This window comes from Danio rerio, chromosome 3 (genome assembly GCF_049306965.1).
Source record: "Danio rerio strain Tuebingen ecotype United States chromosome 3, GRCz12tu, whole genome shotgun sequence".
Classification (NCBI taxonomy): domain Eukaryota; kingdom Metazoa; phylum Chordata; class Actinopteri; order Cypriniformes; family Danionidae; genus Danio; species Danio rerio.
The window spans coordinates 56405001-56419687 of record NC_133178.1 but is presented as its reverse complement, the minus strand read 5'-3'; the positions used below and the strand labels follow the sequence as shown (position 1 = coordinate 56419687).

The 14687-nt window shown below is 35.3% G+C and overlaps 1 protein-coding gene across 7 annotated transcripts in view; it reads right to left on the bottom strand.

Annotated features, from left to right (window-relative positions):
- col5a3a (collagen, type V, alpha 3a) overlaps positions 1 to 14687 on the bottom strand; it is a 148082-nt gene that overhangs the window by 37130 nt on the left and 96265 nt on the right. For all 7 annotated transcript variants that reach the window (XM_068215533.2, XM_068215535.2, XM_021469216.3 and 4 more), the window contains 9 exon segments: positions 9342 to 9398; positions 9160 to 9213; positions 9032 to 9085; positions 8746 to 8799; positions 2149 to 2202; positions 1928 to 1981; positions 1562 to 1606; positions 902 to 955; positions 730 to 774 (listed from right to left, as the gene is read on the bottom strand). In XM_068215533.2, the coding sequence (XP_068071634.2) occupies positions 730 to 774; positions 902 to 955; positions 1562 to 1606; positions 1928 to 1981; positions 2149 to 2202; positions 8746 to 8799; positions 9032 to 9085; positions 9160 to 9213; positions 9342 to 9398 (471 nt within the window).

Genomic DNA, 14687 nt, shown 5'->3' with positions numbered 1-14687 from the left:
TCCTCTAACCTCAAAAGGTGCTCTAGCAAAAGACGCTAGAGGCCATGGCTTTAGCCTCCTTGTTAGAGCAACCAACTCCCATACAAATAATTGCCAGTTCAATCCCAGCTAAGACCGGTTTGGGTGCAGTAGGACTAGGTGAGCCTATAACTGATGAGCTCATAAATCTGTAGATGTTTGTTTGCGCAGATTACATGTGTGCCTACATATGGGCAATATACCAATATGCTTTCATTGAAAGTGCATTTCTTTCAATAGAATTCTTTTAAAATTGAAATGAGTCCAATATTTCTGTGGTAAGCCACAGATGCTGTCCATAAAGCTTAAATAGTTTTTAACTCATAGACACTTTAATTATAATCCAAATCAATTAGCTTCTCTTATGATTTTTAAAACTGACATGCCACCAACTCTGAATCTCAAGCTCTTCATTAAGCCATTGTGGTGCCATTGATGTTCAATGATCTTGCAAATACTATCATTCAAACATGACTTGAAGGCAGAATATGGCAGTTGAATAGACGCAGTCAACTTTGCTCTACAGATCTCAAGGGCTCTTCAACTCGGTGCAACAGACCCTTAACGGGTTATTTCTCAGCGGTTTTATTTGACAACATCTGACATGTTGTTTCAAACAACTGCACTACAGCGCTTGTTGCTCTTTTCTGGAATGTATTTGTCTGCAGACGCTGCGTAATTCATGCATGGAAAGCTTCACAGAAGACCTACCAAGTTGCCCTTTGGCCCTTGAACACCATCAACGCCTTGAATTCCCTAAAAGCAAAACAGAAAATGTTGTTGCAGAAAAACACTTCTAATAAAAAAACATCACAAATCTCTATTTATGCTGTGCATGCACACCAAACATTATGTAAATCTGATGGATGGATAATTGTCCTACCTGCTGCCCAGGTGGTCCAGGTGGCCCTCTTGGCCCCACAAGTCCTCTTACCCCCTGTAAAGAAAAAAGAAACTCATCAGAAACTTCCATTAACATCACCAAGGTTAATGACCGAACAGTATACTACTAGGGAATGGTGTTGGGTTTCATGCACATCTGTTTAGGTTTGTGCTGATGTTTATATATGTGCTGGCATACGTCCTCTTTCCTCTAGTATGAGTGTGTGTGTGTGTGTGTGCATAGCTGGCGTGTATGTTTTGTTTTTGTCAGTCTTGGTCTTTGTACACCGGCCAAGCCACCTGTTCCAGAGCCACATCTGTGATCTCCAGGGAGGTGATTGATATGGAAATATAATCATGCAGGCCAGGATTTCATCTCTTCCCTTCACCAATCTCCCAGCTCATCTATCTCCATCCCCGAATTTATCTCCACGGCATCTCTCAGTCTCTCAGCAGGCTCCGCGCTGTAATAGCGCTTAGGTCCCTTACTGCTCTGAGTGATCCATTTAAACAACCAGCGCCTCAATGGATCACAGCTCACCTGCCGAGACCTAAATGGTGCTCGAGCCACTGTTAATCAGACTGCGCCAAGCAGGAACACGAGATCTGCCTGTGGGAGACGTGTGTTTATGTGCTCATGTGTATGGATCAAATTACTCACAGGTTCTCCTGGTTGCCCTCTTGGTCCAACAGGTCCATCCGAACCCTTCAATAAGAAATGTTGATCAATATTTGGCGAAATGATGATGTTTTTTTTTTTTTTTAATATGAGCAGTCTTTGAGGAAGGATCTCAGGGTTATGTATGCAAAAATATTCTCATTCTTGAAAGCAGTGATCAATGTGAATCGCTGCTGCATACATTTTTCAACTTTGCATAATGAGAACATCCCACACAGTGCACGGCTTGTCTCTTTCATGCGATTTGCAAGTACACACCTGGGGCAGTGCAGGGGATCTTTAAACAGATTATTAGTAATCTGATAAAAGACTCAAGCTTCAAAACAATAAAAAGACAACGTGTATTACCTTGTGACCAGGCTCTCCGTGTGGGCCTTGGGGTCCTGGTTTCCCCCTATCTCCCTGAGGAATGAGAGTCACATTCGAGCACACGATACATACAATCAAAATTAGATCTGAAGATCTATTAAAAGTGAAACGAAGCGTTTAGACGCATCTAAAAGCCACTCTTGACTGCGCAGTAAACAGACTGTGTGATTTGATTAAGCAATTCAGTGTTCTCTACGCACTCTGTGTCCTTTGTTCCCTGGAAGGCCAGGTAGTCCATCAAAGCCCCTGTCACCCTGGAAAAAAAAAAAAACGACAAGAGATCCATAAGCATGATTGGCAAAACGGCCTTTTCGAACACACACTCCACAGCACACTTCATTAGCTAAACAGAACTCACGATGTCGTGCGCTTTGCTTGGAACACACAAACAAACAGACGTGAACGGTAACTGTGGGGCAGAGGTGTGTGTGGCATGTGGCAGGGTTTGACATGCCGCCTCAGAGGAAACCTTCCCATCTGCTGCGATTCTCAGCCTGCATCCGGTGCTGGGACTCGGAGAGCTGCGGGACTACCTCCCGCTTCCTCATCAAACACGCTGCTGTTGTGCTAAATAGCTCTGCGTGATTTATTTACTGACTGGTCCTGCAGCTGGACAGGGCTGAATGCTTGCTATTGTCAGCACACACAATAAAACACAGCCTTCAATAGCAAACGGCTCCGTCAATGGCTCGAACTATTAGGGTCAAATTAACGCTTCCGGTGTTCTTTTTCAGTCTGGCAGCTATAGTTTGAGTGCATGAACTGACCACAAAATAAAACTGGATATTTGTGGTGTGGCTGCAAAAACTGTCAACATACTACAGTGCTCAGCATAAATGAGTACACCCCATTTTGAAAATGAATATTTGTCTCCATTTCTCAGTGAATATAGGTCATATATTTTGGCGGATTTTAACAAAACATATTTATTAAACAGATATATTTATTAAAATAATATTTAAGTCACCAAACATACTTAGATATGGAAAGATAATACATATAAATTCATATAAAATATTGGATGAATAAATTACCAACTACACAATTTCAACAAAATTGCACACATTTTTCGCTTCTCTTGAATTTTGCTCTTTTTTAAAAATGTGTTGAATATTTTTCCCTAACAAATTTGGGTGAACTACTTTTTGAACCGTTATTGTAAATTATTTTGTTAGATAAGCTCCAGATTTGGCTTCAGTACTGACTTATATGCACATATATAATATTGTAAAGCTTCCTATAGAAAATATTAACTTAACTGAGAGATTTGTGAGGGTGTACTCATATATGTCTTGCAGGGCTTATTTGAAAACATGGGCTTTATTTTAACGATTTAGGCACAAAGTCTAAAACGCTGGGCGCAAAAGCCTTAAGGGCGTGTCTAAATCCACTTTTGCTATTTCCAGGATGGAAAAATACGTTCTGCGCTGTGGCGCATGGTCTAACAGGGTTGAGCTTATTCTCTTAATGAGTTATAGATGTGTTTTGAGAATAAACCAATCAAAGTTTCATCTCCCATTCCCTTTAAAGAAATAGTGGCATCGCTCCGTGGCACATTTGCTATTCACATGGCGGACTTTGTAAGTGGAAAAACTGAACGCTTCCCTAGCAAGTAAACACTTAAACAGACCATCTTCAGCTTGAGGAAAAAGAATGAGCCTTCTCCAATTGGCCTTTACTTTCACTTTCTCTCTCTCTCTCTTTTGTGGATAACGAAACGGTGTTGGACACTCCACTGAAGACATCCTTTAGCCTACATATTTAAATTAGTTTGTTAAGTGTAAAGATTTGTTTTGGAAATATTTCTAATTTCCAGCAAGTGAATAAATGAGCAATAGTTATTATGTGTAGTCAATATATTTATATCCAAATACACATGCTGTGCCCCATACAGTATGGTTCATAAGCTGACAAGGTTCTATTTAAGGTCCCATTTAGACTAATATATTTTCGTTCTAAAACACATACAGTTTGCTATGGTTTCGCGATCCGTCCACACTGCTCCAGAGTTTTCGAGAATCAAAAACAAAGTTTCTTACAAACGCTGAAGAGGCCATTTTTGTTTGAAAATGCTGCTGCTCCGAGTCAGTGTAGATGGGGTAAAACAGAGACATCTAAAAACAGAGGCAGGGCTGCAGATATTCACCTCTCTAATTGGGCCTTTTTCCCCAATATTAAGTAGCCTACGCAAAGTTCAGTTTTGCATCCTCTCCTTGTAAGTTCAGACTTTGCAATATGGAAAACAATCTCCCGAGGACACGTCAGGTAAATCTTCAAAGGGAACAGTGTGTTTTATAACCTGATTTACATCACCCTGGCTAGGTTGTTTCACTTTCTTAGCAAAAAAAATAAATTAAAACATGATTTAAGGAACTGCCGATTTTCATTTTGGTATTAACAACTTAACAGACACCAAAAAAGATTCCTACACATACTATTCTTGTCAAAAAGACTGACAGCCAGATGCTTTCATATGGACGCTGAGACACTGACTTTTCATTTTCCAAAACAAATAATGGTTGCGTTTCACTTTATTTGCCTCATCCAGTAGGCCAACACAATGGTCCTTTTAATATAAACACTGTGACATTGCTGTAAACATGTTAACACAATTAAGCTAAAATCAGGCAAACTTGACAAAAACGGAACCACTTTCAAAGGTGTCTTTTAATTTCCTTTTTGAATTCACAATTATGCTTTACCGGAGTAAAAAATTAGACCCCATGACATTCTATAGGCATATGTAAAATAGAAAGCATTGGCTGATAATGATAATGATAGACTACATCACAAGGTTAGTTATTTATTTTTTTGTTGTTAAGTGAAACATATTAGTGTTTGTTGATTTTATATGAAAGTATTCCTCTCACAGAAGCACTGCAGGTTAAACTAGACGACGGTGCTCTGTTGCTTAGGCTGCTGTTGTTTGTGCATGTAAAATAAATCCCTCAAAAGATATTTTCAGGGGTCAAAGAAAGCTATTGATGGGAGAACACGTGCTTTTTATCGAGAAAGAAAACCGATACTACCCTGGTGTTTTGTTCATTTAGCCTACTTTGTAATATTAGTTACAATGATATAAATATTTGTTTTATATTTATAGATATTTTGTTTTTATATTGCAGTTTAAGGACAGGGATCCTGTGTGTTATATAGCCTACATCACTGTGGCAAAGGACTCTCAAGATCGCCGAAAAAAAGTAGGCTCCGCCAAAGGCCATGGTACAGTTCGAACACTGGAGCACTGTTTGTAGAGCAATGCTGGGATTACTAAAATCTTGAAATTAGTAGTATTTGTTTATTTTATTTTTTTGCATATTTCTGGTTCTGTCATCCCTAAGTCATTGCTTTTTAAAGAGTTCCTGGTTAAATGTCTGAAATAAGTCTCTGCTTGACACAAGGTCAATTTATGTGCATGTATTTCCATACATTTGTATTTTCCCATCAACACTTTAGTACATGCACATACACTGGACTATAGGGGCTGTTGAGGACTAGAATCATTATCATGAACTTATTAATGCACTTGTAGAACCTTGTCAAAATTGACTTCTTACAAACTAAACTAACTATATTACTTTATATTATATTACTTTATATTTAACTATATACTTTCCAATATGTTAAGGATGCTGAATTCCATGATGTATGATATTTATGACTTAACTTCTACAGATAACATGTTGGGCCCTATCATACACCCGGCACAATGTGGCACAAGAAGCGACGCAATAGTTGTTTGCTACTTTTAGCTCGACGCAAGAGTCGTTTCGACGTGCTGCACAACGCTGTTTAAATAGCAAATGTATTTGCGCTCATATGTGCGCCCATAGGCAATCTAGTCTAAAAAAGAAAGTGGGTTAAGGCGCATTGCTGGTGCGTTGCTATTTTAAGGATCTATAATAGACTGCAAAATAGACCAGATCAAAGCTGGTCTAAAGTCTAGCGCAGAGCGCATTAGTTGTGCGCCTCGCTTAAACATTGCTTAATATACGCAGGATGTATAAAACGCAAATATCTTTACAAAAAAAACAACAATTAAAGGATGAAAATATTACAAAAAATATTATTTTCTAGCCTACATAAATATAAAAACCACCGCCTCCATGCCTTCTTCATTTCGAGTTTTTAAAAAAAAAAATTATTTATGGCAATTTGCTTTTGTAAAGTTTTTATTAGTAGTAGTATTATTTATTATATGCTTATTTATATTTGTTTTATTAAAAAACAAGCTTATATTTGTCTATGTGTTTAACCTAAGTGTCTAGATTTGTCTAACCTTGTCAGGTTTTAGACCATATAGGGCACAGCATGCGTATTAGGATATAACTCAGTATTTTGAATACACTTCGTTATTATTGTTTATTTATTCGTTTGCTGGAAATTAGAAGTGAATTTAGAAATAGTTTTGAAACAAATCTTTGCGCTTAATAAATGAAATGAATTATGTATAGGCTAATGAATGACTGTGCGTACAACGTTTCCCTATTCATGAGAGTGAAAGTGAAAGTAAAGAATGAGGAGGTTCATCTCTCCTTCTCGAGCTGTAGATGCTGTTTAGCTGTTTTCTCTCTAGTGAAGCGTTCAGTTTTTTCACTTACAAATACCGCTATGTAAATAGCAAATGTGCCATGGCACGATGCACTTGACTCTTAAAGGCAATGGGAGATGAGACTCTGATTGGTTTATTCTCAAAACACACCTATAACTCATTAATAGAATAAGATCAACCCTGTTAGACCATGTGCCACAGCGCAAAAAGGATTTTTCCGTCCTTAAAATAGCAAAAGTGGATTCGGACATTCCCTGAATGCTTTTGCGTCCTGCGCATTCCGCCTGGAAAATAGAGCCCATTAAGTTTATTTAAGTTTTGTTCATTTGTGAAGAATCTCTTCAAGAATCAAATCATTTTTGTTGTCAAAAGAGCTTAATTTCTGGTGTTTTCTAAATTCCAGTGGAAAATCATTTTTTACTTTTCTTGTGAGAACCCTGGTGATGCAAAATCACTCATAAAATACATCATCTCTTATTTTGTGGGAGGTTGACAGGTTATTGCAATGCAGTCAGTAGTTTTATTTTAAGTAGGGATGCACTGAAAGAAAAAAACTCACGCGAAACTAAAAAATTCTGGATGCACTTGGCTGAGACCTACTTTGTAATAAATATTTAATAAATAAATTATTTATTATTTTATGATATAATATAAAGTCGTTTGGTAAGATGTTCATATTGAAAACTCAATAACTTAAATTATACAAATTTTAAAAAAGCCAATACAATAGTCACATTTAATTTCCAGTAACAGCAATCTGAAAGAAAAAAAATATATATATATATATATATATATATATATATATATATATATATATATATATATATATATATATATATATATATATATAGGCCAAAGTAATTCTAAAAATTGTGATATTTTAAAGGATTTTGTTTATTTGTGTATTTATTTTATTTGTTTGTAACCCTACAAATCTAATATCTACAAAAAGTCATCATTATACTCTGTAATATGTTGACACTATTTCATGAATATTATTAAATCAAATCATGTATTGGAGGCAAAAATGCCAATATTTTCAGATCTTTCAAATAATAATTGTGGTCAGCACTGTGTTCATTTTAATTATCAATATATAATAAGACCTACGTCACAAAATTAGATAGGATGACTTTCTTTTTAACCTGTATAATGTAGATCAGATCCATGAATGAGAGGTGACTTTTTCCAGCATTACCATAACAGCACTGTATCACTATTCTCAGCCGCAGGAACAGGTATACAACACAGAAATGACGACTAGACATTTTCTTCTGAGCATGCACACTATATAATATATGAGTAGTGTCACGATTACCAGCGATCATATCCCAGTAGATCGCTGGTTTGCACTATAATAACTCATGGACTACAATTCCGCCATTGTTGGACTACATATTCATACATGCACTCCAGTCACACTCACACATGCTTCCTCATCTAAACTGATTCGCACCACCTGAGGATTGTCAGAAACTGATTGCACTCACTACTTAAGTCACACATTCACCCTTTCAGTTTGCCGAGTCTTGTTAACTGTAAGTGACATTACAAAGCATTTTTCTTGTCTTGTTTTCCCATATTTAGATCTTAGCCTTGTTTATCCAGTTCTCCTGTTTAGCCGCCTGCCTTTCAGCTTGTTATTCGACTACGATTCTGGACTGTCTCCAAAGACCTGTTTGCACCTGTGTTGACCATCGCTTGCCTGACTTTGAATAAACCTGCATGTGGATCCAAACCTTTTGCTGTCAGTGTCACTCCTCGAGATTACAAGTAGAATATCCACAGAGTGAAATAATGACCCAAAGTCTAAGCAACAGTGATGACGGATAGGCAGAGTGAAACTTGCATGTTGAACATTGCTGCAAAGGAATACTTTTGCCTGTTTTTCTTTTTTCGGACAAAAACCGTACAGTAAATGTCATTTTCAGCCGATAATTTTGAAATAATGCTGAATTTTTGCTAAATACCTAATATTAATATAGTTGTCACTAATTTCAACAGAGTTCCTAGCTCCCTTCTTTGTAAAACAAGATTTGTATAGAGATTTAATATTTAGTCTTTGTGGTTTATTCAAATCAGAATGTGAGCAATAGTAGTAGTGACAGCTTTACCAGCACTAAATATCATAAGTTAAAATCAGAAGCACAGAATTAGAGAAGAGGCCAATGCATATGGTAACATCTAGTCACAGCCCCTTATTATTGTGCACCGCATGTCCTAAAGAGACTATATGGTGACTCACCTTTGCTCCTGTCTCTCCAGGCGCCCCTCGCCCTCCATCCGCCCCTGAACGGCCCTGCAAGGTGAAACACAGAATACCACTTGCTCATCATATTCTATGCACCACTGTGTGTGCTGCTTATGCAATATTCATGAACCCAAAAAAAAAAAAAAAAACACACAGCACATCAATATAGAAGCTGCTGTCGCCCAATTCATATTCATGATAAAGATAATTAAAATGGATCACACTTGAACTTTAATCATTGATTTTTATTTAACACCATGTGTGAGATGTTCAGTCTTACCCTCTTCCCTGGTTTCCCATTAGGACCAGCAGAACCAGGTAACCCCCGTGGCCCCTTAAAAGAGCGGAATAAGTAAAACACAGGCAGATGGAGATGGGTTTTAATGCAAAAAAAGGAAATATCCTCACCGGAGGCCCGTTCTCTCCAATGTCCCCTTTCAGTCCGCTGGGACCTGGAAGACCCTGAAACAAACATACATTTTGAAAGACGGAAGGTATCCGCTAAACCCAGATAAAAACCAGAACTGTTTGAATTTGAAGTAGATTTTGAAGACTAAAAATAAACCAAAGAGATGACAAAGGTTTCCTACCACTGGGCCTGGCCTCCCTGTGAGACCTAATGGACCTGGAGGGCCCTTCAGTGAAAGCTAGAAGCAAAGTAAAGCAAAAACACAGAGAAAAAAATGACAAATGTACTCATTCTTAACCCGCACCAGGTGCTTGTTGTATATCTACAGCATATATTGGTCAGCCTTATTTCCAACCATTAATAATGCATCACTGACAATCAAAAGTGTTCAATAACTTTAGTAAATCATTAATTTAGACTTAAAAAATACTGGGTTTCACACTGTACCTTTATGTTGTTCCAACACAAATCGATTAGGTTAACTTAACTGTTTTTACAAATTAACGTAGATTGAACATAAAACAAATAAGTTATCCCAAAAAAATTCCAGGAATTGTGTTGTTTCAGCTCATTTCAAATTAATTAAATAGTGTGAAGAAGCAGCAAAAATAATAATTGAGAGTACATGAATATTTGGTAACACGTTTTGAGACTTGTTGAGCTGCGCATTGATGGATTTGCTCTTCAGTGTTTGGACTTTCAGTAGTGAAAATTAAACTACACTAGGGCTGTGCGATTTGGGGAAATATCTAATCTTTTTTGAACAGATATTGCGATTTAATTTTGTAGTCAAGCTTTAGCTCAATACTCTGTGTCGTAGCTTCTTACTGCTAAAATGCAGTGAGAGTTACTTAAAAAAAGGAGCTGAAAAGATATCAACTAACCATTTTTATTCACATTTATTTTAAAATATTCAGAAATTGAACACTATTTTTTTCTCTAGAGCAAACATAGTGAGTTATGGTGTTATCTCCTGGTCCCTTCGTGATGTTTTTTTTCATGTGGTGTAACTATACAACTCTGCAAACAACTCTGAAATTGCACTTTGCTGTTGCTAGCTACTAGATTGAGTGTCGCTGGCAATACTTTTAGTTGACTTTTTAGCCAGTCACTTCTCATATAGCCGCATGTAGTGCTTTTTTAGGTGCTGATTGTTGTATTTCCTCATGCTGTGGCAACAACTCTGTGAAAGCTTTTACAAATTATCTGTTTTTATTTGGTGTCTTTGACTTTGAAAAAAAAAAATCCCATATTACTGACATGCCGTTTTTCTTTGAAATTAATAAATCTATTAACGCTTTTGAAACGGCAGACGCCATCATCCCATTTGTCCACGCTTTTCTGTTTGTTTGTTTGTTTGTTTGTTTGTTTGTTTGTTTGTTTGTTTGTTTGTTTGTTTGTTTGTTTGTTTGTTTGTTTGTTTGTTTGTTTGTTGAACTTCAACACTGAACACTGGACTGACATGGTTTCAGTTTACTAGAACTTCTATGTTAAGCTGCTTTGACACAATCTACATTATAAAAGTGCTATAGAAATAAACATGAATTGCATAATTTGGTTAACGAATATATTTACTGCTAACTAGTTGCTTATTAGCATCACATTATTTCAGTTTTTCTCAATTTCGGCAATTTTCTTAACATTTTCTAAACTGTAAGTACAAATCTCAAAACAGTTTGCAGAACTTTATTGTATGTCTGCAAAATTTAGTTACTCAAAACTTTTCACTCCTGTTTCAAAACCTAGTTATTGTGTCAGTAATTTGGCAAGGCTACCAAAACATAAAGTGTATTTGTCATCATTTGAATCACACAGCTCAAAATGCTTGGTTGTTCTTTTCACCATGACAGTCAACCATAGAAAGGTTTAAAGAAATCTGATATTTGTTGAGAATAGTGAACAGTACATAGAAAAACATAAACAAACACTTTTTTTTTATATTTCCCAAATGATGTTTAACAGAGCAAGGCACTTTTTACAGTATGTCTTAAGTATGTCTTAAAGTTGTATTTGTTTTGTTTTGGCTAGAATAAAAAGCAGTTTTAAATGTATTATGAACCACTTTAGGATCAAAATTATTAGCCCCTCTAAGCTATTTTTTTCTGACTGTCTACAGAACAAACTATCATTATACATAACTTGCTTAATTACCATAACCTGCCTAGTTAACCCAATTAACCTAGTTAAGCCTTTAAATGTCACTTTAAGCTGTAAAGAAGTGTCTTGAAAAATATCTAGTAATATAGTATTTACTGTCATCATGGCAAAAATAAAATAAACCAGCTATTAGAAATAAGTTAATAAAACTATTATGTTTAGAAACGTGTTAAAAAAATCTTCTCTCTATTAAACAGATATTGGGGAAAAAATAAACAGGGGGGTCTAATAATTCTGGCTTCAACTGTATATACTTTATTGCAACCAGAGGTCATTTACCAATTTAGTAGACATTACAAACAATGTCAATATCAGATATTTATGGAGTAAATATACCATATGCCTATATTTAAAAATGTTTGAGAATTGAATAAACAGTTTTGAGTGTGATGGCTTACAAGATAAAAAATAATTGAGAAGCTGTAAAGAGTTTGACAGTTTAAATGAGAATCGACTCATCAGTTTTTATCAACATGCAATAAGTTTTTGTCCAAACTATAAACAATTGTACTTACTGTTTGCACACATGTGCCAAAGCATTTGAAGTTTAATGCTTAAATCAATAAAAAATGCCACTCTCAAGTGAACAATAAGCTAATTGTTCGGAGATCTATTGTTTTGAATTGAGAAGAATTGAGCCAAAACAATTGGGAAAAAGTGTAATATTATAGTATACTTGTTCAGCATTTTTTCTAATTTTTTTTAAATTTTTTATTTATTTTACTATTAGCTATTTAAGAATGTAACTAAATGAGTTCAGAAAAAGAATCACATAGGGTTTTTAATTTTTAATTTTTTGGAATAAAACCTCTAGTACACTATCGTTCAAAAGTATGAAGACAGTTCATAAAAATACATTTTAAAATCAGCAAGCCAAGCATGTATTGATCCAAGTTCATCAAAGTGACAGCTTTAAATGATTATAAAACATTAATTTCAAATAAATTACGTTCCTTCAAAATCTTTGCCAATCTGTTGCATTTGAAGCAGTGTGTTTTTTTTTTATCTCATCATAAATATATTGCAGTCAGCATTTGTTGTGGATCAAAATTCACTCATTCATTTTCTTTTCAGATTAGTCCTTTTATTAATGAACCGCCAACTTATCCAGCATATGTTTCACACAGCAGATGCCCTTACAGCTGTAGTTACAATCTTTGGACTGTGAGGGAAACCAGAGCACTCGGAGAAAACCCACGCAAACATGGGGAGAACATGCAAACTCCACTAAGAAATGCCAACTGACCCAGCTGAGGCTTGAACCAGTAACCTTCTTGCTGTGAGGCAACTGTGTCACCCCTTGGATCTAAATTCTCCTAAATAACTATAATTAATTATTATTAATAAAACAATTATTGGTCGGTTCATTCTATTGTGGTGACTCCTGATGAATAAAGAAACTAACCCAAAGCAGAATGAATGAATGAATGAAAACAATTCTTTTTAATCATTATTTTTTCACATTTGAAACATTCAATTAAAAATATTGTATAAATTATATCATAATATTGTATTAATAATTATAATGTACTATATTACTTTGTTTTAATCAAATAAAAGCAGCTTAAGTGAGCAAGGGAGACAAACTCTAAAACTACATGAAGCACATTTGATCAAGTTAATCAAACTGGTCTAAATGCAGTATTTAGCCCAAATACTTCAGAGCAAAATTACCCGATTTATCCATTCATTTGATATTCACAGACTGAATTAACATTCAACTTATTTTTAAATAATATAACATTCAGGGCTGCAAGATATTGGGAAAAAAACTGACATTTGTGGGGAAAGACTGTTTTTATTAGAAAAAAATGTTTAGACTAACAACATTAATCAATCTTTTTCTTTTGTATGATACCATATATTAACCAAACATACTTCTTCTTTCTTACTGTGTTGCATACTTCTTAAAAGGAATTGCTGACAAGAGGGAAATAGCAGAGGTAACACTTTATTTTGATGGTCTATTTGAGTATTAGTAGACCGTCTGCTTAATATCTGCTGATACTGCTCCTTCGACAGACATTTAACTGACTATAAGAAACTTTGCAAGTACATGTCAATTTATAGTAACCCTAATCCTAACCACAACCTAACAGTCTACTTATAATCTAATGAAAATTAGTTAGTATGCAGATGCAATGTAACTAAAATTCAACAAACAGAACATCAAAATAAAGCATGACCATAGCAGTAAGAAAAATAGTTGCGTGTATGTTTGTGCTTCTGGTTCTGTCTAACATGAAGTCTAGACATGTCACAAGAAGCTGGGTGCTTGTAGAAGTTGTGAAATATATTGAAGATTCACTCAACTTTTCAGTTCTGGTATACAGAGAAGGGTTGCAGAAAGAGGAAGTATGTTTGGGTGCAACCACAAAAGGACTGTAGAATGACTGACAAGTGACAAATTATACAAAACTCCACCTGTTAATATCATATATATATATATATATATATACATATAGTCAAGGAAATGTAATTTAGTTGCGAACCCTAAGAATGCCATTCTTGTATTGCAATGGGGTAAGGTAACCCAAAGCTCTGTCCTAAAATTATTTATTTGTATCTGATAATTTACTGATATTTTTGACATTGAAGAAAACCCTCTCTTGACCTTTTTTATTGAACATGGATGGAATTGGAAAGAAAATCCAACACATTGCATTATTTTAATTTACTGCAATATATGTTGCAATATAAATGCAATTTGACCAGATGACCTGAATAATTTGTAAAGACTTTATTATTTAAGATCTGCTTTAGGGGAGTGTACCTGAATAAAATGTGTATCAATTTAAAAAAAAATAGCAAGCTAAGTTCTTTGGAATAGAGAAAAAGAGTCAAATAAACTATGATTTATGATCTTTCTGGGGAGTCAAAGAGTATCACAACACAAAAGTGTATCGTTTTTATTGAGCAAATAATTATGAAATGTACACTTTAAGCAACAAATGTTTAATTTATAGTGCCCAAATGGCTTAAAATTGCTTGAAAGGATGACAGTCACATGCCTTAAAAACACATTCAAATATTAAACCTTCACTCTAAGGTTAATTTTGAAATGACTCCACTACTGTAGGTTGTTAAGTGTAATGTCTGGTCAGCTATTATCCCAACTACATTGCAGATCCCTGTGATGTGACTATGCAGACTCGCACATTCCGATATCGATGCTGAAACAATATATTGCAGCCCTAGTTCAGGTAAATTGATCTCTCAATCACAGTTTATGTACCAAACCTCAATATTCAGGCGGATTACGATTTGATCCAGTCCCTAAATGTGCAATTACATTAAATTTACATTAATTCGTTTAGCAGACTCTTTTTATTCAAAGCAGCTTACAAATGAGAGACACAAACCAAAACAT